The 27221-nt window shown below is 48.8% G+C and overlaps 1 protein-coding gene across 1 annotated transcript; it reads right to left on the reverse strand.

Annotated features, from left to right (window-relative positions):
* Positions 1 to 5335: 5335 nt before the first annotated feature.
* NACC2 (NACC family member 2) lies at positions 5336 to 23267 on the reverse strand. Its single transcript, XM_054393546.1, has 5 exons — positions 22403 to 23267; positions 11232 to 11399; positions 7945 to 8050; positions 7568 to 7665; positions 5336 to 5835 (listed from the first exon to the last, which is right to left on the reverse strand). Exons 1-5 carry the CDS (start codon positions 23265 to 23267, stop codon positions 5336 to 5338), a joined length of 1737 nt encoding a protein of 578 aa, XP_054249521.1.
* Positions 23268 to 27221: the final 3954 nt, after the last annotated feature.

Genomic DNA, 27221 nt, shown 5'->3' on the forward strand with positions numbered 1-27221 from the left:
GACAGTTGAGGAACATAATTCAGTGGTACTGTGAGATTTCCTTACAGCACAGAAAATATTTTTAACAGTCATGAATTACAGTACTACTTAATACCCTATGAAGACGCTTTAAAAACAACCTTGTACTTTTTTAGTCCTTTTTTGTTGTTGTTGTTGTATTTTTTCCCCAAACATTCTGTCCAAAGGATTAATGCTCTATTTGCATCAAGTGCCATCCAAATGTTCAAGTCAAAAATATTTATACATTTATATTCAGTTGATTTTTATTTATTATTTATCTCTTTTTTTTTGTTTTCTTTTTTTTTCCTTTTTTTCTTTTTTTTAATTTTTTACTTTCATCTGCTAAAAATAGTATTGCAAGTTTTGGCTTTTTATCTCGACATAAAAATTTCATAATTTCGTGTGCAAAACGCTTAACAGTGGAAGAAACTTATCGGAGGGGTTGAGGGGTTTCCAATGTGAGTGCGTTAGACGTCAGCTCCCCCCGGGGCGAGCGGGGCTGGGGAGCTCCCCGCTCGCCTCCCTCCCGCCCCGGCGCGCTCGGGGCTCGCTTGCTCACAGCATGATTCAGACAGCAGGAACACTTGGAACAGCAGTTGAAGCCCGAGAGATGGCTAAGGACTGGCAATGTAGCGGGGAGGGGGTGTGGGAGGGGTGGATTTAGTGCTGGGGAGCCGGCCGGGGCTCGTCCCCGTTGCTCTCTGGTCCTTCTCTGCTCGCTGCAAGATAGTTCCAGGAAAAGCAGTGATTAGAGGCAACCCCCAGGAGCCAAGGGCTGAGGGGAGGTGGCACACCATGGTTAGGATGCTCTCTGCTCCTTCAAACACCAGTTAAGCTGTGGGCAATTCCAGTTTTGGGAGGCTGGGTGGGGGTTGAATCCCTTGCCCAGCCAGAGGAGGGGAGCCCCCAGTGTGTGCCACCCAGAGCCAAGGTCCCCAGCACCAGCCCCGGGGGAATCTCTAGGGTGAAACCACAGTCAGAAGACCTAAACCATCAAGGTGGTAATAAAGGACCCACTCCCCATCTTCTACCAGCACCATCCCTCCTTCCAGAGCCCCCTCCACACCAGTGTCACTACCACCAAAACAGCATGGAAACATCACCAGCCTGTAGGACACCGGGGTGGAGGGGCGGGGGGGGGATCGCCACGACCCTTGGCCAAAGCTGGAGCCGCAGGACGCCGGGAGCAGGGAGCAGCTGAAGGTCATGCAGCCCTTCTGCAAAGCAGCAGCTCTCGGGGCGGGGGGGTGTGAGGGAGGTGTTCGTTAATTGGCGCTAATGAGGAGAGGGGCTGGCTTCTAGACTATATGGCAGCTGCAGGTAACTTGTATGCTTACGCTCTGCTTTCTTTAAAGGTGCTTGGAATAACTTTAGATATATAATATACAGGTAATATTGCTAATAGTCAAGCATAAGAATAAAGGTGCAGACATACCATAAATACTGATGCTTTGATTTTACACTATCAGACCTAGATGAATGCAGTTTTCCTATTCACATTTATAAAGCAGCCCCCCAAAAAAACCTCTAGAATTCAAAACAGTGTCGTAAACAAAGAGGAGGAAGGAGTCGGTTATGATCTGATCTTCTTAATCTGTTTTCCTTGGAGAGAGGGAAAAAAAAAACCCACAACAAAAAAACAATGATCAAAAAATTCTAAGGCACTCAGGAAAGCCGCATACAATCGATGGACTGCTCTGTTCTCACCTTACATTCAGTATTTGAAAGGGGTTACTTGGTGGTGGTTTTTTTTGTTTGTTTGTTTTGTTGGTTTTGTTTGTTTGTTTTGTTTTTCTTTTTATCATCTGAAGAATACAATCATTACCATATAACATTTTTCAAACACATCATTAATCCTCCACACACAGGAAACATTAGTGCAAAATGCTTGCCCTCATCTACCAGATAAGGAAAAAACCCAACGCCTTTCACATTGTAGAAGTTTGCCTTCCTAATAATAACAATAATAATAGTAACAATAATTAATAAAACAAACTCAAATAAAAATAATTTTTTTCAAAAAGGAAAGAAAAAAAAGGAAGAGGGAAAAAAAAGGAAAAGAAAAAAACCCCAAAAATATACAGGAAGTTGTGCTAGGTATAAAAATATATATTTTCACTGTGCAACTTGACTCTCTTCAGACTCTCTGTCCTAAGCCATTCAAGTACTTCAACTGCTGCCCTCCTGGGGTCTGTCTGGGCATGGGTTTGGTCCAGAATTAACACCTACAGCCCACCAAGAACCCTGGCTGGAAGGCTCAACCTGCTCACCAAACCCCAGCAAGTGCCAGAAAAGAGGAAGAACCCTTTGCAGTATTTTATGTATATATAGAGAGATATATCACACAGACACACACAGAAGGGATGACTTCTGCTCTCTGACGCCCAGATCTGCTCCCTGCTTGCCTCAAGTCTTTTGGCAAATGCAAACTTTTGGGAAGGTGATGGGGAATCAGGAGGGTCCTCAACCAATTCTACCCCCTGAGCCCCACCAGCCTGACCAAGCCACCTAACAGCTGGTCCCCCAGCAGCCAGGGATGCCCCCAGGGCCACGGAACTGGCCTGATCCATCTCCTTGGGGCTGGCTGGGGAAGAAGCCCACCCAAAGCTCAGCCCTGTGGTCCCTGGTACCCTCCTTGCTCACATTTGTCCTCCAGCCACATACCCCTAGCACCCGGGTAAGCACAGGCAGGCATCACTGTGCAGAGGGAACCTCCTCCCGTGACACTGCTGAGCAGGGGATGAGCTGCAGCAGCTCCAGGCTTCAGCAAAAGCAGGAGTTTTGTTTGCTGACATGGGTAAAGTGCAAATAGACCTCCCAGACCTGCTCGTCCCCACACCCCAAAGCATCACATACCCCTGTGCCGGTTCATTGTGCCATCACCACAGCGCCCCTGACACCAGGGCACCCAAGCTGGGTGTCACAGTCTGCCCAGGCTAAGCTCTGCCAAACCCCCAGAGCTGGGCAGAAACCACCCTGCCAGTGAGTTCTTTTGTCCCAGAGCAGTGGAACAGGCTCAGTGCTGGAACAGCTTTGTTATTAGGATGCAAAAAACTGCTTCAAGTATCTAAGAAAACCAAAACCAAATGGCCAAAAGTTGGGTTCTCCTCTCCCTGCTCCCCCTTTTCCCAATGGAAACACAAAGAAGGAAGAAAACCCTGAGCAAAGCGCTGTCTGGATTCTGGAATCAAAGACAAGAAGACAAGAAGAGCACAGCCACAGGAGCCTTCCAAAGTGACTCCTGGTGCACTTTGCACTTGTTTGTAGTCCCAAGTGTGTTAAAGAACAAGCTGCAAACACGGTTAAAGCAGGTCCTTTAGTCACAGTCAAAATCGTAATTAAAAAAAAAAAAAAGGCAAAAAAAAGCCACACTTGGCTTCCACATCACTGTCCCCATCCCTTGGGGACACCCCAGCCTCAGCATCCCCATGGGTGCCCAGCATCCTCCTGCCCAGGGCAAAGCTGCAGCAAGTGGGGATGGACAGTGACTGTGCCCAGTGACACCCAGATCTGCAGCCAGGATTTGGGTCACTTTGGGGGATTTCTGAGGCAGAGCTGACACAGGCAGGAGGGCAAGAGCAGGGGCTGAGCTGGTACCCGAGGCTCCAGGGGAACCTGCAGGTCCCATCCCATTGCCTGCACCATCAAACTGAGCCCAGCTGGGGCCACCACCACAGCATGGGGACATCAGCTGTCAACCCCACAAATAACTCAAGTTTGGGCTTTTCTCCAGAAGGGCTTGCCTAGAGGATGAGCAAGAGCTGAAATGCTTCCTCTTCCCCCAAACCTCTACCCATAAGGGCACAAAGCTGTTTATTTTTTTTCTTTTAAAACTTTTTTTTTTTCATCAGACTCACTCCTAATGATTAAAAAGTGAGAGTCTGGCTGGCTTAGGAGGAAGGGAGGGGGCAGCAGGCAAGCCCACACCAGTACCCCGCTCCACCTCCAGTGTGGATGCTGCTGGGAGCTGACACTAAGAGCCCCTGGCTCTATGCCCCTCAGAGCAAGAACATCTTCAAAGCCCTTTGCAGGAGGCTGAGAGCAGGCTACTACCCCCACCCCATCCCAGGAGGTTCCCCAGGACCCTGTCCACCTGCCTGCATGCCCAGGTGCAGTGGGGTGACACAAGAAGCAGGTGAGGTGAAGGTGCAAGCAAGAGAAGCAAATGAAAAAGAGTCACTGGGAGGGAGAGAGAAACCAAACCCAAAACCCAGTGGTATTGGGAAAAAAACCCACAACAACCACACCACCAGCCAGGGTTTCCACCTGCATCCCACACAGTCGCAGAATCACAGAATGGTTTGGGTTGGAAGGAGATCATCTAATTCCAACCCCCCTGCCATGGGCAGGGACACCTCCTACTCGACCAGCTTCCTCCAGGCCCCATTCAACATGGCTTTGAACACTTCCATGCTTGGAGCCTCTCCAATAAGGTGAAGTCCTCCTGACACATGCAAGCCTGAACTCCTACAGAACCATCCCTGCTCCTGGCAGCTGGATAAAACTCCCCAAGACGCCAGCACTGAGTCCCAACCAGCAGCTGGGCACCACAGCACCCTGCCCCACAGCACCCACAGCAAGGGGCTCCCTCCGACACCAGAAGCCTTTAACAATTTCCCCCACCCTGTCCCACTTGGCTAGAGGCCTTCTGCTCGAGGCAAACATCACCAGTCACAGCACCTGTACCCTAACACACCTTTGCTTTCCTGTTAAGCGACGGTAAAACTTTCTTTAGAGGACAAGGTTCACGATGGCTTTACTTCTGAGCTGAGTAATGGATGGGGTGGTGATGACAGGGGGTGGTGGCTAGCTTTTCTCCTCCCCTTCTTAAAATAACCCCCCCCCCAAAAAAAAAGCCCCCAAACCCCAAAAAACAACTAACCACAAACCAAAAAAAAAAAAAAAAAAAAAGGGGGAGAGAAAAAAAGGAGGAAAAAAAAAAGGGGGGGAAAAAGAAAAAAAAAAGGGGAAAAAAAAAGGAAGAAAAAGAGGAAAAAAAAGCTACAATCTTATAGACTAACCTCAGGAATATCAAAAAAGGAGCCCAATATTTGTTTTTTTGTTTTTTGTTTTTTTTTTTTTAAGTAGGTCGCCACAGACCTAATTGTTTACAGTATAACGAATGCGATTATTTTTCCTTCATAAATTTTAAATACAAGCAGAATAAAAATCACATTTTTCTCAGGCAACAGTAGCAGTTCAGTAGGTAAGTGGCTTGATCACATTATTAATTTTTTTTTTGTTGTTTTTGTTTTTGTTTTGTATTAGTAACGCATGCAAGCAGCTTTTAGTATTACAGATCCCTTATAGGTCAACGCTCAAGGTTTTGCTCTCTTTATAAAGTCCCTCCAAAAGTACCATCTTGTCTTCTCACGGGAGTTTCGGGCCGGCTGGAGGAGCCTGAACCTTGTTCAAAAGGTTGTGGAGTGCTTTGGGTATCTGATGCCAGAGCATCTGTGGCGGCTGCCTCCTGTATCACAGAGCCAGCCCCTTCAGCATCCTCGCTCTGTTCGAAGGACTGGTTGGATCCATTGCTCAGCTCTACGTTCACTGTGTTAGTTCTCAAGGCTACTATAGTTCCTGAATCGCTCCTCCTTTCTGCATAGATTCGCTGCTCAAAGACCTGAGCAGTGTTGGGCTGGAATTCAGGATCCAGGGGGACACTGTTTGTGGTGGAGCCCATGACCGTGCGGTACATCTCCATCCCTTCTGGCAGCATGGATTTAATCTTCGGCAGCCAGCGCTTGCGGACCCGGCGGGCGTTGGTGCACATATCGGCTGCTATAACATTCATCTCGCTTTCCTTAAAGCTCGGGGCAAAATTCTGACAATACACTGCAAAGACAGGGGACACACAGAGCTGAGGAGTCAGAGAAAGCAACACAGAGGTGGCTGCATGATAGCAGCCCCTGCCCTGTCCTACAAACCTGCTGCAAGGGCTTAGCGCAGGGTGCCGTGGGGTGGAGGTCCACCCACGGGCCAGAGCTCTCACAAGGAGAGGCTTACAGACAAGGATTCCTCAGCTTGAAACGGACACAGCCAAGAAAGGATATAACCAGAAGGCACAGGGAAAGGGGCTGGAGAAGGAACACTCACTCCCCAGGACCTAGCAAGCCCCAGAGGTACCAGGGACTGCAGGACCCAGCCTCCAGCTAGCAAGCAGCACCCATGGTAACAGCAAGTTAGGATGACCAAAAGCAGAGATGGACATAGAAAAAGTCAACACAAACACCTCAACAGTAGATCTATTAATGGCTCTTAAAAGCATGGTGGTGCAGGCAGAGCTGTAGGACTGGGAAATGTCAGGAACAAAGGACCATCCTCTGCCTGTCCCACACCTCGTACCAGCCACCGCAGGGCTAACCAGTGCTGCACAGACCTCCAGCCTGACCAGGGTTCCACCACCAGCATATCCACTGGCCCATACCCTGCAGCAGCACAGCAATACCTCAGCTGCAGCCTTGCTCCTCCACAGGGGCCAGGCACCTGATGTTATGAAGCAATGTCCAAGGAACTGTCAAGGTGAATAATTATAAACTAAAGCTTGTGCACAAGGGTAAAATTTGGGCAGTAAGAAGCCTTTTTTTGTCCTGATACACGACAGCATGTGGTAGGCACTACTTCTGATGGTGTTTGCAAGCCTCAGCAAGGACCAAAGCTGGAAGGCTCAGAGCCAAGGCTCTGCAGGGTGAAGTTGTCTCAGGAGAGCACCTCACAAAAGCTACAGGCAAGCACCACCAGCACAGCCTAGTGAATTTTGTCTTTCTGTGCTGAGCAGCTGCTGCCTTATCCTTTCTCTCCACGTTCTACAGATCTCAGAGGGTGGCTGGAGGGCCCCCGGAGTTCAGCAGCGCAGCAACAATTCGAGAGAGGAAAGATTTATCTGCCAAATCTTAAAAGTAAAATAAAAGAATTAAAAAAAAATAAATAAACCCACAACCAAACTGCTTGGAGTTTCATTTTCCACTGCAATAATATTTACATAAAGATTTACTACCAGGATCCAGTGAGGGGGAGAGAACACGTTGCTCTCCACTGTATATCAAGCCCATGATAAACAGGCTTTGCTGCACTAAGCCATCGGGGTTTTCCTGCACCACCCAGGTCCTCACTCACCAGCAGGCACCTTCTATCCCACAGCCCACTCCTTGTATCTGGCACAGCCTTGGGCTTGGATAAATCCGAATGAGAGCTGGAGCCCATGGGACAAAAGCCAACACATAGGGGACAGCCTGCCTCAGTGGCACCAAGCTCTGAATGTTGCCAAAACCATCATTCCAATTTCCTTCTTAGAGCATCAATCAGTAAAATAACTCACTGCTTTAAAAAACAGCAAAACAGCCAAGCAGCAATAATGCTTTATCCTAAGATACTGTCGAAAGCCATCAAAAATTAAGTTCAGCTCCCCCAAATGAAGGAAGCTAAGAAATAAACTGATTTTCCTATAACCTAATTTCACCATGCTTAGCTCCCATTATTAGGCAATAGAGAAGGCCTTCCCTGCTTAGGTTTTGGTCTGCTCTCAGCATGCTGTGCCAACTGAGCAGCAGTAAATCTCTCTCCTTACATTTGACTGCATTAAGAACCCTGCTGTCCAGGGGCTTCCTGCTGGGGTCGCTCGTCGAGGACCGGATTCCAGTTCCACAGCTGTTGGCAAGTGTGTTCCTGCAAGAAAGGCAAAGGAAGATCCTTACACCAGGGACTCCAGGGGATGGCCACCACCTTCACCTCTTCCCTGTAGGTTCACAATCATAATTTTAAGGTGAGGAATTGGAGAATCTTGTGCTCAGGTTCAAGCACCATAAGGAAAAGCACAGAGACCAGTGCAGCACACAGAGAGGATCAAGCACTCGTGCCACAGTATCTGTCAGCGTGGTCAAAACACCAGAAACCTGAAAAATCAACCAAATCCCTTGGGAGAGCAGAGAAAGCAGGAGGACATACCGATCAAAGAAGGTGGCCAGGAGACGTCTCAGGAGGACCTTGTGTTTGACACCAGCACATAAGTGGCAATTCATCAGCTGCCCCCGGGTGATGTAAACCCCTGAGCCTGGAAGGGTTGGAGAGGGAGAACTCAAGATTAAATCCTTGTCTCACCAACAGCATCACCCCTGAGCCACGGATAAGCTCTTGCTCCTGTGCTGTGGGTCACAACCCTGGGGTGACAGGGGAGGTGTGACACGAGAGGCCACGTGCTCTACATGTGCTGCTAGGAAAGCCCAAGAAGGACAGCAGAGCTTTGGCAAAGCCCAGCAGGGATAGTCACTGCATCCCCTCAGGGTCTTGGTGAGTCCCATGTTACAATAATTCCTAATTTCATCTGTAGAGAAAGGAATTCTATGGAAATGAAAGGAAAGGAGTCTATTTTTTCTTGCACAGACACAGACACAAAGCTTTATTCTGTGATTTTATATGTACAGGACAGATTATTTATTCCCTCTGAAGGAAGAAAACCCCAAATCCATTTGGCCTGTTCTGATATGAAAGATTGCAGAGCATATAACTAGACAGAGAGGGGGAAAAAAAAAAACAAACCATCTAGCACAGAGAAAGTACCAGTTACACCAGAGATCTAACTGTTTCCACAAACCCCAGCCCATCACCTCTTGATACCTCTGGTGAGCAGGGAATTTTCCTGCTAATGCACAGCAGCTGCTGACTTTGAAACACCCTGCCTTGAAGGATGTTCTCCAGAAGCAAAAGGAGCCCCTGCCAAAGCAGCTTTACAGATCCAGGGGTTTGGCAGCACTTTACAGCAGGTTTCTTATCAAACTCTTTTCCTTTGCACATAGCTCACACAGACCCAACTGCTCCTGCCTCAGCATCAGCTTGCAGGGAGAGGTTTATCCTATTTTCCAAGCATACTGTTATATGAGAGGGTTTGGTATTTGCTTTTAATTAAGACTAAATAATAGGTCGTATCTGGATCCAGAAGACACTCTGTTCTCAAGATATAAAAACATCTACTGGAGAAATAAAATTAACCTCCTGGATTTCCAGGAAAGCCTACAGATGACTGTCCCTGATCTTCCAGATGAAAGCCGAGCAGCCCACATGAGTGGATGGTACCAGGGCAGGCACTCAGCACCATCCAGAGCCTGAGCTTCTGCCTGCACCTTCCCTGCCACCATAGGCAGCCCAGGCCTGGCCCAGAAAATAACGAGCATCGTTCCAGAGCTGAGTGGTCCTGCTTCTCATCATGCACCTTCCATGGACTCTCTTCAACACACAGTAATTACCTGTCAGAGTACTACAAGGTCTACAAGGCTGGCTGAAAACCTTCTTGGGGTCTTCTCTCAGACCCTCAGCTGCTGAAGTCTGCAGAATCAACCATGGCATGAAAAATCAGAGACAAAAGGAAAACGCTCCAAATGGAGAGATGAGGAAAACTTTTCCTGCAGGACCTTCCTGCACACTCCAGTGTCAAACCCCACCCTGGTCTCAGATTTGAGACAGGGATGAGCTCTCTTCAGCAGTGGTATTTGAAGAGAGAAACCATCAGAGGGAATGTCAGACGCTACCAAGGATAACTTCACTTTAATAAATCAAAAATAACCAAGGCAGTCACTATCAGTTAGTGATATTAATCTACTTTTCTTTTTTTTTTTTGTTTCCAGATTGAAAAATGTAAATCAAGCAGAGCTGCCTCAAGCCAATTTGCAACTCTCACTGTGAAAATAACCCACACCACTTGATGGTTTTAAGACGTCTCACATAAAATGTAAATGGGAATAAAATGAATATTCCAGATAGAAAATAAATACTTGTGGTTGTTTGCTGTGCTGCAGCCTGCCTGTTTCACCCCTGCCTTCCATCAGAGACTCATCTTCCATCAGATGGACACCTTTCTGGGAACCCCTTGAAATTCACATTCCTTCTACAGACTGAAAATAAGATCACTCTGCTCATCAAAAGATAAATGACCAGAACGAAAGGATCACAGAAACACAGAATTGTTTTGCTTGGAAAAGACATCTAACATCAAGTCCAACCATCAACCTAACACCACCTTAGCCACTAAACCATGTCCCACAGAGCCATTTCCACAGGTTTTTTGAACACCTCCAGGGATGGTGACTCCACCACCTCCCTGGGCAGCCTATTCCAATGCCTAACCACTCTCACTGCAAGGAAATGTTTCCTAATATCCAATCTAAACCTCCGCTGGCATGATTCAGGCCACTTCCTCTTGTTTTATCACCTGGTATTAGGGAGAAAGGACTGACCCCCACCTCACTACAACCTCCTGGCCTTTTTGGACCTAGGGCTTTACAGGTACCAATTAAACCTCTTGCCTGGGCAGCAGGTATAGGCTGTGGTGCAAAGATCCCTTCAGTTAAACAAAGCTCTGCCCATGGGAAAAAAACTTCCCAACAGTGTGGGCTACAAGCTGAGAGGACCACTGCAGCAAAGTGAGGCTTATAAAAGCAGAATGTAATTATTTCAACTGGAATTTGACCTGAATATCCCAGTCCAACATCCATCTTCCGAGCAGTGCTTGGGGTACCCAACTGCAGACTGGCACAGCCACTGGATTTCAAACTTTACCCAACTCTACACTACCACTGTCATTAAAAGCTAACCAGCATCAACCTCCACCTTGAGCTGGCCATAAATCCTTTATAGAGAAAGTAGTGAATTCTCCCAATATTGTAAATTCCTCCCCAAATGAAAATAAAAAATTGAAGAGAGAGGACCCCACCTGATTCCTTCTCTGCCTTCCTGCTGCAGTGTTTGACTATTCCATCACACCCCCGCCCAATTTCTAAGGGATTTTTGCAGGGTTTTCAAAGCTCGTTCACTGACACAAATTTTATCTCCATTGCTTTGTATATCTTTTAATGTGCAAGGGTTTGTGTTTTTGGTTTTGTTTTTGCTGGGTATTTTTTTTTTTTTTTTTTTTTTTAGCTCTGTGCATCTAAATCAAAACGCACTCGCGATGCAGCCCACACCGCTCAGGAAGAACACAAGCTGGAGAATTCAATTAAAATGCTAAATTAACTCAATTGAATAAATCCTGTTAATGACACATTTTTCTATCAGCAAATTAAAAGGAAACTTAGAACTTTTAAACAGATGATTGGTGCCAAGTAATCCAGAAAGACGCAGCAAGGGCACAGAAGATGCACGACTCCGGGGCTAGCAAGATGAAGAAGACGTTCCAGGAAGGAAACCACCAATGATCCCCTGGCAATCCCAAGCAAAGAAAGGTTCCCCCCCCACCTTGTTACCTGCAACAAGCTCAAGTTTTTCTCCAGGATCTCCCTCTGAGTAGAGTTTTGGGTGGCAACGGTATCCAATTTGACTGATAAGACTGGCTGGCAGAGCAACTAGATCCCGTCGGATGAGGACGCAGGAGCGGTTCTCCAGGGGGATCTGCTCTGGCTTCTCTTGAGCAACTTAAAAATTAAAAGGGAAAACATTAAAAGAGTTGATTATGCAGGCACAATGTTAACAGAAGGTCAGACTGGGCCTTTTCCATGTAGCTCTCAGAAATATTCCTCCCTCCAGAAGTACAACAACTCACCAGGGCCATCAGCCATAGGGCAGATGCCACCAGAAAGCATGGGAAGATCCCTCGGTCTCCCCCCATCCTTTACCACAGCAGCCTCGTGTGCATGTTCAGGTTCTGTGAGAGGGATTCTGAGAATTTAATTATGCTTTAACTTTTCCTAAGCTAATCATTCATGAAAATGGGCAACTCTGCACAGCTGGCATCCTTCTGCAAGCATAGCACATGGAGCTGGCTTTCCCAAACGCTCCCAGAATGGCGGGTTACTTCACGTGAGGTTTCTAAACCATGCAAGGAACTGCCCAAGTTTGACAAATACCTGCATCAACACCAGAATTACTTCTCTTGATGTTTTTTTTTTTTCCCTGCTGAAGTTAAAAGCCAGACTCTGCAGATATCTGCTGCATGGAGAAAAGATCACTGTAGCCTATCCTGAGTTTGGCACCCACCTCCTGCAAGCTCCAATCCACCCTCCAAAGCACCTTCTCTTACTTTGACTTTTGTGGGCTAACATTTCCTCCCAATAAGAAGAGAGACCTCAGCTAACAAGCCAAAACTCATATTAAGCTGCAGCTTCAAATCCAAATCACTGGGTTTTGCCAGGACTCAGCTGTGACTTGCCCCAATGGACTCCCTCCAGAGCTCACCACTGCCCATTAACAGCCTCTAACACTGAAAAGCTGAAGGACTGAGGTGTCCCACCAGCAGTGTGCATGCCTGGGTCTTGTGGGCATGCAGAGGATTAGCTTTCTGAAGCACATTTACAGCACAAGTCTCCAGGCTTGCTTAAAATGACAATTTTAGACAGCACAAGAGGGCTGACAGGGGTGTGCTTCAACTCCAGCTGCACTGGGACGTGCTGGGAGCAGTTGCAGTTCTGAATTGCAAGCCCAGCTCTACAATGATCCAGCTTTTCTCCCCAAAGTGTTTGCTAATGTGGCAAGTGCAGCAGATGAATTCCACCCCAGCTCCACGCTCCAGTGTCTGCGAACAGAAAGAAGAAACCACCCCAGCAATCAGCACTTCACAACTCAAAATGTCTCTGACTCCAGAAGTATCTTTTCCTGCAATTATTTCAGTATTCTGGGGGCCACTTTTCCTCTCTCTCCAGATAAAATAACAAGTTTTGCAGACTTGTTGCTGCAGTAACCAGAGGGTGATGGCTGCAGCACAAAGGCAGCAGTGTTCTAAGTGGGACATGCCCCGCGACGCTGGGCTGGGCTGCGGCATCCTATCGCAGGCGCGGGGCTGGAGCATCCCCACCCTCACCGCTCCCTCCTTCCCTAAAATGCTGGAATACCAGGAGGATGCCCCTTGCTCCTGGAGCCACAGCACAGCACAGCAGTTCCCTTCCACGATTAAGGACCAAACAGTGGCAGAACGATTGCTATGATGTCTTTTAACTCCTCCTGCCACCACAGCTCGACTGTCTGTGCAAAGCGGCATGGCCTTGCAGCGCTGGCGTGCAGTCCCATGGATATACAGAAGTGTCACCAACTGCAATTATTTCCCTGCTTAATAGTGCTCCTGAGCAACCACTGAATCACAGAATGGCAGGGATTGAGAGGAACCTCTGGAGATCATCTAGTCCAACCCCACTGCCAAAGCAGGTTCACTTAGGGCAGGTCACACAGGAACACGTCCAGGTGGGTTTTGAAAGTTTCCAGAGACGGAGGCTCCACAACCTCTATGGGAAGCCTGTTCCAGTTCTCTGTCACTTTCAAAGAAAAGACTTTTTCCTCAGGTTGAGGTAGAACTTCCTATGTTTCAGTTTGTGTCCATGGCTCCTTATCCTACCACTGAGCATCCAGGCACCCTCTCCTTGGAGACAGGAGTCATTGTCTGCTCAGACAGAGGAAGTATCTCAAGGCACTGCTGTATTTCTGATGTTTTCAAAGAGTGATAAATAGAATATACCACATTAATCATAGTCACAGGATGCACAGGATGTTATCAGTTGGAAGGGACCTTTAAAGGACATCTAGTCTAACCCACCTGCAGTCAGCAGAGATATCTGCAACCAGAGCAGGATGCTCAGAGCTCCAAACAACCCGACCTGGAATATTTCCAGGGACGAGGCATCTACCACCTCTCTGGGAAACCTGGGCCAATGTCTCACCACCCTCAGTGCAAAAAATGTTTTATATCGAAGTATAAATCTTCCTCTTTTAGTTTAAAACCATCACCCCTTGCCCTTTTACAGCAGGCCCTGCTGAAAAGATTGTCCCCATCTTTCTCACAAGTCCCAAATAAATACCAGTATTTTCCAGATTAAACAAACCAAAAGCAGAGGGTCTCTGGGTATGGGGGAATCAACAGCCAGGGAGGACCTATTCTGCTGTCCTTCATGGGCTCTTTGGCTCTTGCATACCCACCAAGCAGGCTACAGCACAAGAACCACAGCAAAATAAATGCAAACCTCAAGGGAAGAGGAAGCAGAAGGAATGGACACCACAGTCAGCTCCCACACAGAGTCCTCTGCAGTTCCCACACAGGTAGAACAAAAAAGTCAGACCATAAACACACCACATGTGTGCTGTCATCCTGCTGGTAAATCCCAGATACCAGAGGAGGACATCCAAGATTCTCAATAGCAGCAACAAAAGATGGGTGAATGACTGTTTATGCAAAACACAATTTGGGAACAGCTTCTTGTGCTAAATGCACATCCCTGAGCCACCAGGACAGGTCATGCCCATGCATGGGGCTCTTGTTAATTGCAGGTGGCTCCTCAGGGTTGTAACTAATGACTTAGGTCAGGAGCTCCCACAATGTTCATCAGCACCTAAACCCAGCAGATGCTAAGCTGCTGAAGGGAAGTTGGACAGACTGATACAGATTCTCAGAAAGCTTCTTAGAGGCCTCCAGTTATTTTTAAAGTGATATAAAGGCTGCAGGTCTCCAGGGAAAGCAGCTGCAATCAATATCCCAAACAAGACAGAGTTCAGAGCAGAAGGAGGTCCTCACAGATCGTGACCCAGAAATGGGAACAGAAGAGAACTCAGCCTGGCCTGGCCACCAGCCATGCCCTCCCTCCTGCCTGCTTCTTCACCAAGCCTGGTGTCATTGATGAAATTAAACAGCTTTAAATTAACAGTTGGACTCAAGGATCTAAGAGGTCTTTTCCAATCTAAATGATTCTATGATTCTACCTACAACATCCAACTGGCAAACACAGGCTGAGCCTACCTGCTCTTCCACCTTCTACAGACATACATTCAACAAAAAAACCCCAATTTTGGAGCCAAAGAGATGCTAAGGTAGCAATAATGAGGCAGGCAAGAGAAAGATCAGCACAAGCACTGTGTTCCTGGAGAAATGCTGAAGGATTTGGTGTCAAACTTGTTTCCTGAAAGAAAATGCAGCTCTTCAGGCAGACAAGGCTGCTGTGCTGGTCGGTGACAACCCTGCCTGGAAGAAATTCTTTGCTGCTGTTGAAGGCATTTCACTTTCTACACACAGAGCCATCGAGAAGTTTACATTTCTTCCTGTGAAATCAAATACTTCATAAACCAAACTAAAATTCAAGCTAAGAAATCCAAACGTAACTCAAGCCACCATTCTGTTTGGGTTACATCTTGTCCTGTTGGCTCACTGTCTATAATCTCTTACTAAACACGAGCATCAATCTTTTTTCTTTTTTTTTTTTTTTGGGGGGGGGGAGGGGGGGTGGGAGTGAGGGAGTACTTTTATTTCCATGAAAGCATTAAGCACAAATTCAATGATACTAAACAAAACCTACCCAACGACTCAGGCCTTTCAGTGGCACCTCAGTTCAGCAGATAGCCATCGGTTATGTAAAGAAGCAGGATACAAGAGACACTCTGGTCCCATGTTTGCAAAGAAAGCCAGTCTGTTTGGCCTTTATGCTCTGGAGAACAGGATAGTACTTGCTTCTAATTAATTTGGATCTTCAGAGGGACACAGCAGCTCCTTCCCTTTGAGTGAAAGGAGTGAACAATGTGATTTATTGTTTAACGCAGTTTTGTTCTCCAGCAAGAAAGGAGCCCACCAGCTAGTGGAGAGGGGCAGGAAATCATTACAGAGGAAGTGATGAGAGCTGCCAGCCAAACACTGGGAGATTTTAGTTATTCATAGAATCACAGAATCATAAAATGGTTTGTGTTGGAAGGGACTTTAAAGCTCACCTAGTTCCAAACCCCTGACTACGGGCAGGGCCACCTCCCACCAGTCCAGATTCACCAAAGCCTTCTCCAACCCAGCCTTGAACACCCCCAGGGAGAGGGCAGATGTAAGATTTCATCTCAAACCCACATGGATGCTGCAGCTGGCAACAAGTGGTCCAGAATGGGAAATATTCTGGGTTTTCTAGCTGGAGAAGTAGCCTCAAAGCTGGAGTCCACACTTGGAGGAAAGATGGAATTATCAGTGCTCCCCAGCATGTGCCCTCCTTGTCTCAAAAATGAACTGTCTCAGAGGTCCATTACGCCACCTTCTTCCTGAGCCCACAATGTTTTTTGTGACACCAGGATAGTTCCACATCCCACCCAAGGTGCCTAAGAGCAGAGATGCTGAGCCCACACCACCCCCATTGACCCTTATCAGTGACGGGTGACAAGCTGCTCAGGCAAGTGCCCAGGGTCTGGCAGCACTGGGAATTGCTGGCCACACATTCAGCTCCAGTATTCACTTTTCTTCCTGACAATTCAAACACCAGGCTTCCAAATTATTCATAAAACCCCAAATCCCACCAGTCTGGGGTCTCCTCTTGACCATTTGCTGCATATGAACTTCAACATATTCCTGTGGGTAAGAAACAGCTATTTCTGTTTCAGGAATGGGATTCTGAGATACAGAAAAATCCAAATGATGGATCCTTACTCAAGAGTTATCATCTACAGATCCCTGACACGAAACCACAAGCCACCAGCTCTGGTCCACCACAACAGATACAAAACTACCTCCACCTGCTCCACCACAAGGGGTAATGGATATAAACTACAGAGATACAGAAAATCCAAATGATGGATCCTTACTCGAGAGTTAACATCTACAGATCTCCAACATGAAACCACAAGCCACCAGCCCTGGACCACCACAACAGCTACAAAAGCACCTCCACAAGGGGTAATGAATATAAACTACAGCACAGGAGGTTCCACCTCAACATGAGGAGAAACTTCTTCACTGTGAGGGTCACAGAGCACTGGAACAGGCTGCCCAGAGAGGTGGTGGAATCTCCATCTCTGGAGACTTTCAAGACCCATCTGGATGTATTCCTGTGCGACCTATGCTGGATTCTATGGTCCTGCTCTGGCAGGGGGGTTGGACTGGATGATCTTCAGAGGTCCCTTCCAACCCCTAACATCCTATGACCACATAGGCAAACAGGTGGATAATTCTCCTTTCTCCCCAGGGTGAGAAGTTTCTTTTCAAAGAAAGAAGTTTCTTTACAAACATTTTTATCCCATTAGCCTATTTTCCACTGGCAGTGGGACTGTCCCCAAAAATAGCATCCCCTGCCGTGGCCCCGGCATCACCGAGCGTCTGCTGCCTACGTAAACCTGTGCCACAGAGGCCAGAGGCACGCAGGACTGGCCAGATACGTGATACAGCCCCAACTGGGATAGTTTATGTTTTACAAAGAGCACATTTATAACCACGAACTGGAATGGGGGAGATTTGATTTGTGACCTATTTATAGAGGGAGGTAATCTGGAATTAGTATAGGAAAAATATTCCTGGTTTATAAATACTCCTATCTCGCCCTCGCTTCAGATCTCAGCCAGGAGTGAAACATCTGCCAGCCTAAAATTAAACATCTGTGTTGCACGGTGAGGAAATCAGGACTGGAGGTTTTAATGCCAAAAAAGGGCAGAGGCTGCAGGCCCCTGGTGTGGGGCTGTGCCTTCCCTCAGCTGCTCAGCACCAGTGGTCCCCATGTTGGGATGGATGATGCTGGTGCTGGCTGGCTCCCATCGACACACAGTGGCACTTCCAGCAGTGGGGCTGTTTGAAACCCTCAGCAAAAAGCCAAAGGAATCCTGTTGAATTTGGGCCATGAGGATGCTGGGGGGACTGAAGCATCCCTGATGAGGAGAGGCTGAGAGACCTGGGGCTGGTCAGCCTGGAGGAGAGATCTGATAAATGTTCAGCAAGAGCTAATGGGTGGAGGGCAAGAGGATGGAGCCAGACTCTTTTTAGTGGTGCCCAGTGGCAGGACAAGGGAAAATTGGGCACAGACTGGAACCCAGGAGGTTTCAGTTTAACATGAAGAAAAACTGCTTTGCTGTGAGGGTGATGAAGCCCTGGAGCAGGCTGTCCAGAGAGGTTGTGGAGTTATCTTCTCTGGAGAGATTCCAAACCTGCCTGGACATTATGATGCTGGGCATGCTGCTGTGGGTGACCCTACTTTAGCAGGAGGGTTGGACTGGATGATGATCTCCAGAGGTCCCTTCCAACCCCTACCATTCTATGCTTCTATGAATAAACAGCGAAGCCTCTCCTGACCCCTTTCTTTCCCCGAACCCACCAGCTCTTCGCTTGTGAGCAACCCCCTGTGCACAGCCCAGCCTCAGCCCAGTCACCACACAGCCCCACAGATCACATCAGCAGCCCTGCAGTCAGAGGCAGCCACTTTGCTCCAGCTGCAATTACTTGGCATCGGGAGCTGTGATTTCCACCGCTGCAGAGCATCCTCCCCGGCCTTGGTCCGGGATGCTGCTGGAGCAGCTCATTACAGATTCTGGGTTGTTTCTTGCCCTCTTTCCTTACTGTCAGGAATCAGAGGCCAGGAGAGAAAACTATTCTCTCAGCTAATTACCACAACTATTCTATAATGGCTATTTTAGATGAATTTTTAATGAAGTGTGCTCTTGTCAGTTCGGGATTTCATAACTTTCAAGTCCAGCCTTTGCATTCCAGCCATTTGCCGCAGCAAGATTCCTCCTCTCCCCTGCAAACCGGCGCAGCAGGAGCTGGGGAGGAGGATGGACCCTCACACAACTTCACTTGTGCCTGTCAAAATTCAATTATCTGCATCTGCTGAGCAGCGAGAGCTGACTGACAGCGTGGTTACAGCGCAGAAAAGCGCCGAGCATCTGCAAGTCCTGCAGAAACCCACTTCAGAGCAGGCCCACGGCGCTGTAATTAACCAGGATAAAAATACTTGGCTTTTGTTTAATGCTTTCTGGAGTTGTGCGTTCCTCAGATCAGATGCTAAAAAACCTCATTAAGCCTCACTCGTGTCCTCAAGGCCCACACGTTCTCCACAGCCAGACCTACTTACAGAACAAGAAGCCATTTTGCTGTGATGCTCCCAGCTTGCCCCTGCAACAGGTGGGCATGGGAATGGTGACACTGTGGCTACTGAAAGTGGCCAGAGGCTGGTGGGAGCTAAGCCACCTTTTCCTACATCCCTCTGCAAGCTACCACTCTTTGTCTACCAACATCTAAATCACAGAATCACAGAATGTTAAGGGCTGGAAGGGACCTTGAGAGAGCATCCAGTCTAACGCCCCTGCCAGAGCAGGATCGCCTACACCAGATCACACAGGAACTCATCCAGGTGGGTCCTGAATATCTCCAGAGAGGGAGACTCCACAACCCCCCTGGGCAGCCTGTTCCAGTGCTCTGTCACCCTCACTGTGAAATAATTCTTTCCTGTGTTTCCATGGAACTTCCTATGCCTCAACTTCCACCCACTGCCCCTTGTCCTGTCATTGGACATCACTGAGACCATCTCATCAGCCCTCTGGTTAAAACTGGGCTTCTCCTTTCGTTTCTCTGCAGGTTCAACACCTGTCCTGGTTGATCACACCAGCATCACCATTGCAGGAGGTATGTCACTTAACAGGACCTTCCCCTTGCTTCCTCTACCATCACCAAACCCTTGGCCAAGGTGATGACATGCTTCTCTTCTCTCTGATCCCAGCTTTTGACATTCAGTGTGGCTCTGACTATAAAAAAGGTGAACAAAAATCAATTAAAAAAAACACCCCCCAGGTCAAGAGAAGGCTTTGTGACTCTGTGGGGTTGGTGGAGTCCTGTCAACCTTCCTCTGCCCCATGCAGCCCTGGCCTTCGGGGTGATGGCTCAAGGTGCATGATGCTCAAGGCAAGGAATGCTCAAGGGAAGCAAACGTCAGCCACTAGCACCCCAACACACATCACTGGCATTAACTCAGTCAAGGCTTCAGCAGGGGAATGAAAAAGCAAAGAAAAAGGAGGAAAAAAAAAAAAAGCCCCAAACCTCTCTGAAATTCAGGGCTTCATCTGCGGTGCTCTTCTTTGGCCCTGTTTTTGTTTTTCCAAACGGGGCTCCTGGAAACCTTGGCAATCACTATTTTAAAGGGCTCCCCCCTCCCCCAGGCCTTTGTAAGGCTGTCAGGGTCTACATGCCAGGAGCAGGATTAGCTGGCTTCTCTCTTCCATCTTATGGTTTTATTATTCTGCACCTTTTGAGGGTACAGTTTATCCCAAGTAATTAAAACACAGTTAGCTGTACAAGTCCAAACCATAATGGAATAGCTTAGGTTTTATTTTTTATAATCTCTTTTTGTGTGCCCTCTTTTCCAGGAAGCCTGATACTATAGCTGGCTTATTTAAAACAGGAAACTCCCTGGAAACGTGCTTGTGCAAAAGAGATATTTTAGCAGAACTGTGGGATAGTGGAGCCTTACAGCAGGGCCAAGCAGCACTGTGCTGCTCCTGACCTCCCCTCCACTCCGTACAGCCCCTGCCTCAGCATCATGACATGGTTCAAGTCTTCCCCCTACAGAAACCAAGCAGGAAAACTTTCCTGTGCAATGCCCAGCTCAGGGCTGGATGGCTGCAGCACCTCCTGAAAGCTGCTGCATTTTCACCTTTCCAACTGGGCTGACTCCTGCACTGCAAGAATTGGGTACAGCTAAGTAGCTGCTGCTTGCCCCACCTCGGGCTGCTCCTGCCCTCACCTTCTGGATTTATTTCATTCTGCTACTGCACGAACTAGCCCTGTGATGGTGAAGGAAAACACCATGTCCAAGGATAAAATCCCACTGCTCTGAGGAACAGTACTGAAGCAAATCCACATCATTCACTGCCAGCTCTGCAGCAGGGAAGCACAAAGCTAAATAAAACCAAACCCAGCGTGAGGGAAACCAGCCTGAGTTCTGTTCAGGCTGACCCTGACAGCAGCCAGAGCACAGGGCCCTGTTCCTGCCAGCCAGGTGGCCATGGAGGAGACCCCAGCCTTGTCCCCATCCCTTGATCCCACTCCTCCTTGCCCATCTGGTACCAGCCGCTGGGAGTTGAAGCATGGCAGAGAGCAGACAGGCTTTTGAGGCTCATTTTCTATGACTGCCTTGTCCACTTGCCTCAGCAAATGCTTCTAATATTAAAATAGTAACACTGCAAGGAGTGTGCCTCCCCCTTCTGCACATGGCTTGGTGAAAATGCCTGGAAAATATTGCTGCTGCTTGCTACCTAGCAGGGGGACACAGCAAGGGGACACTGGGCTCCTGCTCTTTGGGATGGGATGGGATGGGATGGAAGAGCATGTGGGGATGAGCCCATTCTCAAAACCAGGGAAAGCCTGGCTTTAGGTAAAGAACTGGTAGGGTTTGTCAAATCTTTTCCCTTGCTGAAGAATAAAATCAAAAAACCTTTGAGGGAAGCACACCAGCTCTCCAGCAAAACCCAGCTAAATATTTGCAATGTTGGGCCAGCAATTTCAGTGCAGAACCACGGCAGGGAAAGCAGCTCCAGGAGAGATGATGCTCCCTGATGGGAAGATGTCCCTCTCTGGGGAGTGTCTGGGGATCAAAGCTGCTGCCACAAACACCTACAGCTCTGACAGGGAGGCCACTGTGCTGAGGTCAAGCTTCTGCATGGGATGCTGCGAGCTGCATCTGTGCAGGCTGCAAAAGCATCCATGGTACAGCATGCTGCAGGCTGCCTCTGTGCAGGATGTGGGCATGCCAACAACCCAGTCAGGCATCTCCCCCTCTGGTCCTGAGCCCCTGGCTCTGTACCCATCCCTGCCCTGCTCCTCAACAGGGTCTGAACCCTGCAGGGTGCCTGAGGAAGCCCTCCCCTGCATTGGAAGCAAGACAGAAGGGGTCTTAACGCCAGGTTCAGCTGGCAGCTCCCAGCCAAGCACCACCAAAGAGAAGCTACCTCCTCTGTCTAAGGCACGCCCAGAGACTCATATCACACAGAGGTAAAGTAGTACCAAGAGGCCTCCAAATTGCCCTGCCCTTTGTGACAGCAATGTGCTGGGCAAGGATGGTGAAGGAAAGGAGGGTCCCTTCAGGCAGTGGGGACTGAAGTCCTTCTTTTCTTCTTTTTTCAGAAATTCCTAATTACTGTGTATAAAAATGATTTATTTGATATTTTTCTGCCCTCCTCCAAATCTGTACGTTCAGCAGTTTCTAAAAAATGTTACTCTAAAAGGTCAGGACAGAGGAACGTGCCTTCACCTTGCTGGAGACTCACTCCCAGAGACTGACCACCTAATTCCCTGCAGGCTGGCAAGAGGTGACAATTCTCCTCCCATCTCTCTCAGATGACCTGTGGCAGGTGAGCTCAGCCATTGCCATGGGACAGCATCACCACAGCATGGCTCCTGTCACCACCTGGCTACTTGTTGACAGCCTCAGCCAAAAAAGCTCAGGGTCATGGCAGATAATGCAGCATCTCTCATCTAAAGAGCCTCTCCACTGGGGGGACAGCCCAGGAGTGATGGCACAGGGGACCTTTTCACACCATACCCCTGCACCAGCACTGAGCCCACCACGTGCACCATCTCCTGCTCCATGCTGTGTGAATAAACAAACGAAGCCCCTGAAGACAGAAGCCTGAAGAACAAACCCGAAGCCACCTGTGCTGGCTGAAGGACCAAGAAAGCATTGAAGGAGAGCAGAAAACCCAAAGAGAGAGTGTCCATTACCAGAGTAGCCTCCCGAGGACTTGATGTACATCTGGCCATACTGCTCCTCCACCATGGTGTCGTACGCCTCGTCATCCTCCTCATCCTCCTCATTGTGGTAGGAGGTGGGGCTGTCAGTGGTGGGAATGCTGCTGGCACCGGGGCTCGTCCGCTCCCCCTGTGAGTACTGGACCTGCTGGACATTGGGGATGAGGGTGGCCAGGTTGGGCATCCCATAGTAGGAGACGCGGGAGAGCTTCAGGGCACTGGCGTTGGGGCCACCGCCACCTGTCCCCTCCCGAGCACCAGGCTCCAGGGGTCTCTTGCCGGGCAGGCCGGGCAGGGCAGCTGCCTGCAGCTCGAGGTTCTCGTGTTTGACGCGCGTGAGGAGCGGGATGGGCATGGAGGGGGACATGACGTAGGGCGCCGAGGCCGACTGCAGCTGGTTGCAGGGACTCTGCGGCTCCGAGCTGGGATCCTCGATCATGGTGGTCTGAGAGTCACAGTGGGGAGAGCTGACCTTGAACATCAAGTCCGTCCCTTTCTCCACGATGTGCTGGATCTGCAGGAAGCCTGCCGTGTACATCACCACCAGCTGCTCGCTTGCTGCCATGGTCAGCTTCCCCGTGTAGCAGAAGGAGAGGATCTGCTGGAAGCAAGCTGGGGGCACGGTACCCGGCAGCTCGAAGGCATTTTTGCTGTTCCCACTGAACAAGTCTCGGAAGTAGAGGCTGCTGGCGGCCAGGACCGCCCGGTGAGCCTTGAAGGCTTGGCCCTTCACCACGATGGAGACATCGCAGTACAGCCCCAGCAGCCGCTGCTCATTCAGGCAGCCCAGAACAGTGTTCCCAAAGTTGGGAATCTCTATGTGCAACATCTGCGACATGGCTCAGGATCGGCTGGAGCTCCTCAGACATTCAATGCAGGAATATCCAAAGTAGGACACATCTGAAAAAAAACAGAGAAGGCAGGGAGAGAGGCACAGCATTTTTAGACAGTTCACCAAAGCAGGAGAGAGGCAGAGGAACCCTACCTCACCCAAACATCAAAGGCTCAAAGCTCAGCTCCAAGAGCTGATGCGGAAAAGCCAGCACTTATAGAAATCACTTATCAATGTTTTCCAACATCATTAGAAATTATAGTGGTGGATGGCACAGGATATTCCCACAAATGCAAGTATTTTCCTCAAGTTGTGGTCTGTTCAAACAGGCACTGCTGATTTATTCCCCTGGGTTTTTTTTTTTACTTTCTGCAGGAAAATCGGCAGGGTAATGGGAAAGGAGTGAGCAGTAAAGCAAACGTGAGGCAGTCAGACAGACCTTGGGTAGCATTATATAAGAAACACAACAAGCAGCAGCTATGTTGAAACTACAGAAAAGGTATTTATAAAACAACGTTGCCATTCTCCCTGAAATAAATACAGGATCTTGCCGGAGCCACAGCTCCCAGGAAAAACCACTTCGAAAAGCAATCTTCCCATTTGCACCAGCAAGAGGGAGCATTTCAACAGTTAAACCCCTTCTCAACAGATTTATCCTCCAACAAAACGAGGCTTATCTCCAAATTAAGCCAGATATTTGAACCCAAATAAAACAAACCGACATGCTGCAGCCAGCCCCCTACCAAGTTGTCCTCTCGTTTTTCTCCCCTAAATCCCAAATGGGGCAGGGGGAGGCTCAGCCCAGCCCCTCCGGCAGCCAAGCCCCCAGCCCATCGCCCTCAGGGTCCCTCTAAGCAACAAGCTCACACAAAACAGGCTCGAAGCGGCGGCTCCGGCTTTGCATCCCGCGGCGGGCAGCTGTACCTTTTGGCCACGGGGAGAATTCCTCCTCTGCCGGAGTGGCTAACGCCTGGCGTTGGAGGGGAGCTCGCACATAAACAGCGAGCAACAGCGGAGCAGGAGCCTTAGTGCAGCCCTGCACTCAAACTCCAGCAAAGCAAATCACTGCGGATTCACCGACACCAGCCAGAGCCCAAACACCACCCCCTGGTCCCCCCCGCCCCGAGCTCCATGCAAAGGGCCAGGAGACTGAAAATCCTCTTTGCCTTCAATGCTAGTGAAGAAAAACTATGGTTAACTAGTGCTGGAAGCTTATAAGAACAATACAAAAAATTGGGGGGGGGGAGAGGGAGAGGAAAAAAAGCAAAAAAAGAAGAAAAAAAGAAAAAAAGAGCAGGAAAAAAGAGGAAAAAAGAAGGGAAAAAAGGAAAAAAAAGGAAAAAAAGAGGGGGAAAAAAAAGAAGTTTATCTGAGAAAGGCTTTAAAAAAAAAATATCTGGAAAGAAAATAGTAACCCACAAAGAGCTGCTCTGTTCCCATTGCTGGGGAAAAAAAAAAAAAAGAAAAAAAAAAGGAGTCCTATCTGCAAGGCCACGGGGTAACAGGAAGAAAAGGGAACACACTCAGAGCCAATTTAATTGTATCTGCATGGTTAAAAAAAATTCTTCCGAGCGAGGAAGTTCCCGGTCCCTCGCCTGGCTGGGAGCAAACCTACCTTCAGCAGCAGCCACTGGCCCAGGGGCTCCGTGTGCCCCTGCCTCGCATCGCCTCAGCCACCACGCTATAGGCAGTGACCAGGATGGCTCAGGGGAGGGTAAAAAAAAAATAATAAAATCTATAGTATCAAAGCCTGGGGTTTGTATCTGCTGTAGCTCAAGCTTTTACCAAGTCAAATCTCCCCGGCAGCGCACAGCATCTAAATGAATAGGCCGGATGCAGATTAACATTCAGGCTGCTCTCTGCAATGAATAGAGCCCTTTGATTAGGGACCTGAAGTAAATGCCAGTTTCAAACCCAAGCTTTAAAAACAGAGAAATATCAGTGCCAGAGGAATGCTCTCAGTGTTGGTACAAGACAGACTTTTGATGAGTCACTGCAATGCAAACAAAGATGGCAGAAATACTGTACTGTATGCTGATGAAATGCTTAGTGGTGCCACGGCAACTGAGACAGGTTTTAAATTTATAGTGCAGTTTTGCATATGAATTACGCTGTAAACTGCCTCCCCTGCCATCTAGTACATCCAGAGTGTCAAAGCATTTAAACTATTCCAAACAGTCTGCAGAGCTGGCACTGCTGCTGGTTAACTCCTGCGGCCAGCAGAAGGAGTGGCGAACGTCCCCCAGCATCCCCCCGGTATTCCCCTGCATCCCCTCAGCATCCTCCAGGATTCCCCCAGCAACCCACCTACCCCAGCAACCCTCCAGCATTCCCTCAGCATCCTGTCTGCCTCAGCATCCCCCCAGTATCCCACCTGCCCCAACATTCCCTCAGCATCCCGTCTAGCCTAGCATCTCCCCAGTATCCCCCCAGCATTCTGCTTGCCCCAGCATCCCTCCAGCATCTCTCCAGCATCCCACCGACCCATTCCAGAAGCTCCCCAAAACCAGCCACTGAAAGGGACAGCTTTGGGAATGCCCAAATCTGCCCCAAATAAAGGTGATCCTTGGGTAGCCACAGTCCCAATTCCCACCCCACCTCCCCCCCGAGTCCCGTCCCCCCCATTATACAAAAAAAGCCTTTCAAAGGCAGGAAAAATGTTTACCCCTTGGGGAAAGCTTCTTTCAGTCTGTGGCTGAATCCACTAAAAGCAAATCCATTTGCTTAAGTAATGAAATCCTAGTCACATTGTCTCCTGGATTCGGATTTTAAATTACCTTCGCGTTTATTGAGCATGTTTGGTGCTTTTTTCTGGGAAAGAGGGTGGGGCCTCACTTTCCTCACTTCTCTCTCACCCAGAGCGATTTTATTTCTGCTGTTGCTCTCGGATTTGTTTCAATTGCTCTGCTCGAATGGTCACACACAGTTAAAATTTAAGAGATTAGAGGTGAAGCCATCCTTAAGAGCAGGACAGCTGTAGGGGCTTGGTGATGCTCCAGCATGACCCCTCCCTGCCCATGGTGACTCCGCTTCCACCATCCACAGAGATATTTGGTGCATTAGGTTCAACTCCTCAGCAGAGAGCTGCTGCCGCTCTCGTGCGCCCAGGAGCTGGCTGCCTTCCCCTGCTCTTCCAGCAAACGGCACTAACACGTCTGCTCTGCATCCCACAGGACCTGCAGCCTCCCAGTGCCTGGCAGAGCCATGATGCTCCCAACTGAGGACCTCCAGGACCTCCCTGCATTGGGAGTGCTCAATAGGTTCATCCGAACCCAGTGTCAGGGCAATGGGTTCTCTGCCTTGTCTTGGTAAGGAGGCTAAGACACCAAGGGGGGACCAAAGTGACAGCCTGCAAGGAGGTCAGAGGTGACACTGGAATGCAGGAAGTTCCACCTCAACATGAGGAAAAACTTCTTTACTGTAAGGGTGATGGAGAACTGGAGAAAGCTGCCCAGAGAGGTTGTGGAGTCTCCGCTGGAGACTTTCAAGACCCATCTGGACGTGTTTCTGTTGACCTGCCCTAGATGATGTTGCTTTGGCAGGGGGGGTTGAACTCAATGATCCAGTGGTCCTGTCCAATGCCTACCATTCTATGTTTCCATGACATCACCAAGCCCAAGACCTCTTCCAGCCATGACACTGCCAATCTCCATTGCAGAAGGAAAGAAACCTGCCCCGGCAAACACAAATCCACCCTGGGTCTGTGAAAATTACTGGAAAATAACAGAAACAAAACTTCGTGCCCCAGGCACCTGAAGAAAGCACCATCCATGGTGATGGAAGACCATGGGCAGAGAGGATCTCTTCCTCTCCTATTCCAGCAAGAGCTCAAGGAAAGACCAGGGAGGTACTGAATGGGACCTCCTTGGGCATGTTCACATCTCCCTCAGAGCAATACAGCGAGGCAGGATGCATGTGACCAGCCAAGGACAGCTTGGTAGTGCAGAAGAAACCAACTTT

Source organism: Indicator indicator, chromosome 28 (genome assembly GCF_027791375.1).
Source record: "Indicator indicator isolate 239-I01 chromosome 28, UM_Iind_1.1, whole genome shotgun sequence".
Taxonomy (NCBI): domain Eukaryota; kingdom Metazoa; phylum Chordata; class Aves; order Piciformes; family Indicatoridae; genus Indicator; species Indicator indicator.

Excerpts from the sequence above, each read along its gene's own strand:
- NACC2 (XM_054393546.1), bottom strand. The coding sequence starts at position 23,267 with ATGTCGCAGATGTTGCACATAGAGATTCCCAACTTTGGGAACACTGTT. Across the intron at positions 11,400-22,402 it reads GTCCTCGGGAGGCTACTCTG|TTGCTCAAGAGAAGCCAGAG; the intron begins GTAATGGACACT and ends TTAATTTTTAAG. Across the intron at positions 5,836-7,567 it reads GGTTCTTAATGCAGTCAAAT|TGTATTGTCAGAATTTTGCC; the intron begins GTAAGGAGAGAG and ends CTGTCTTTGCAG.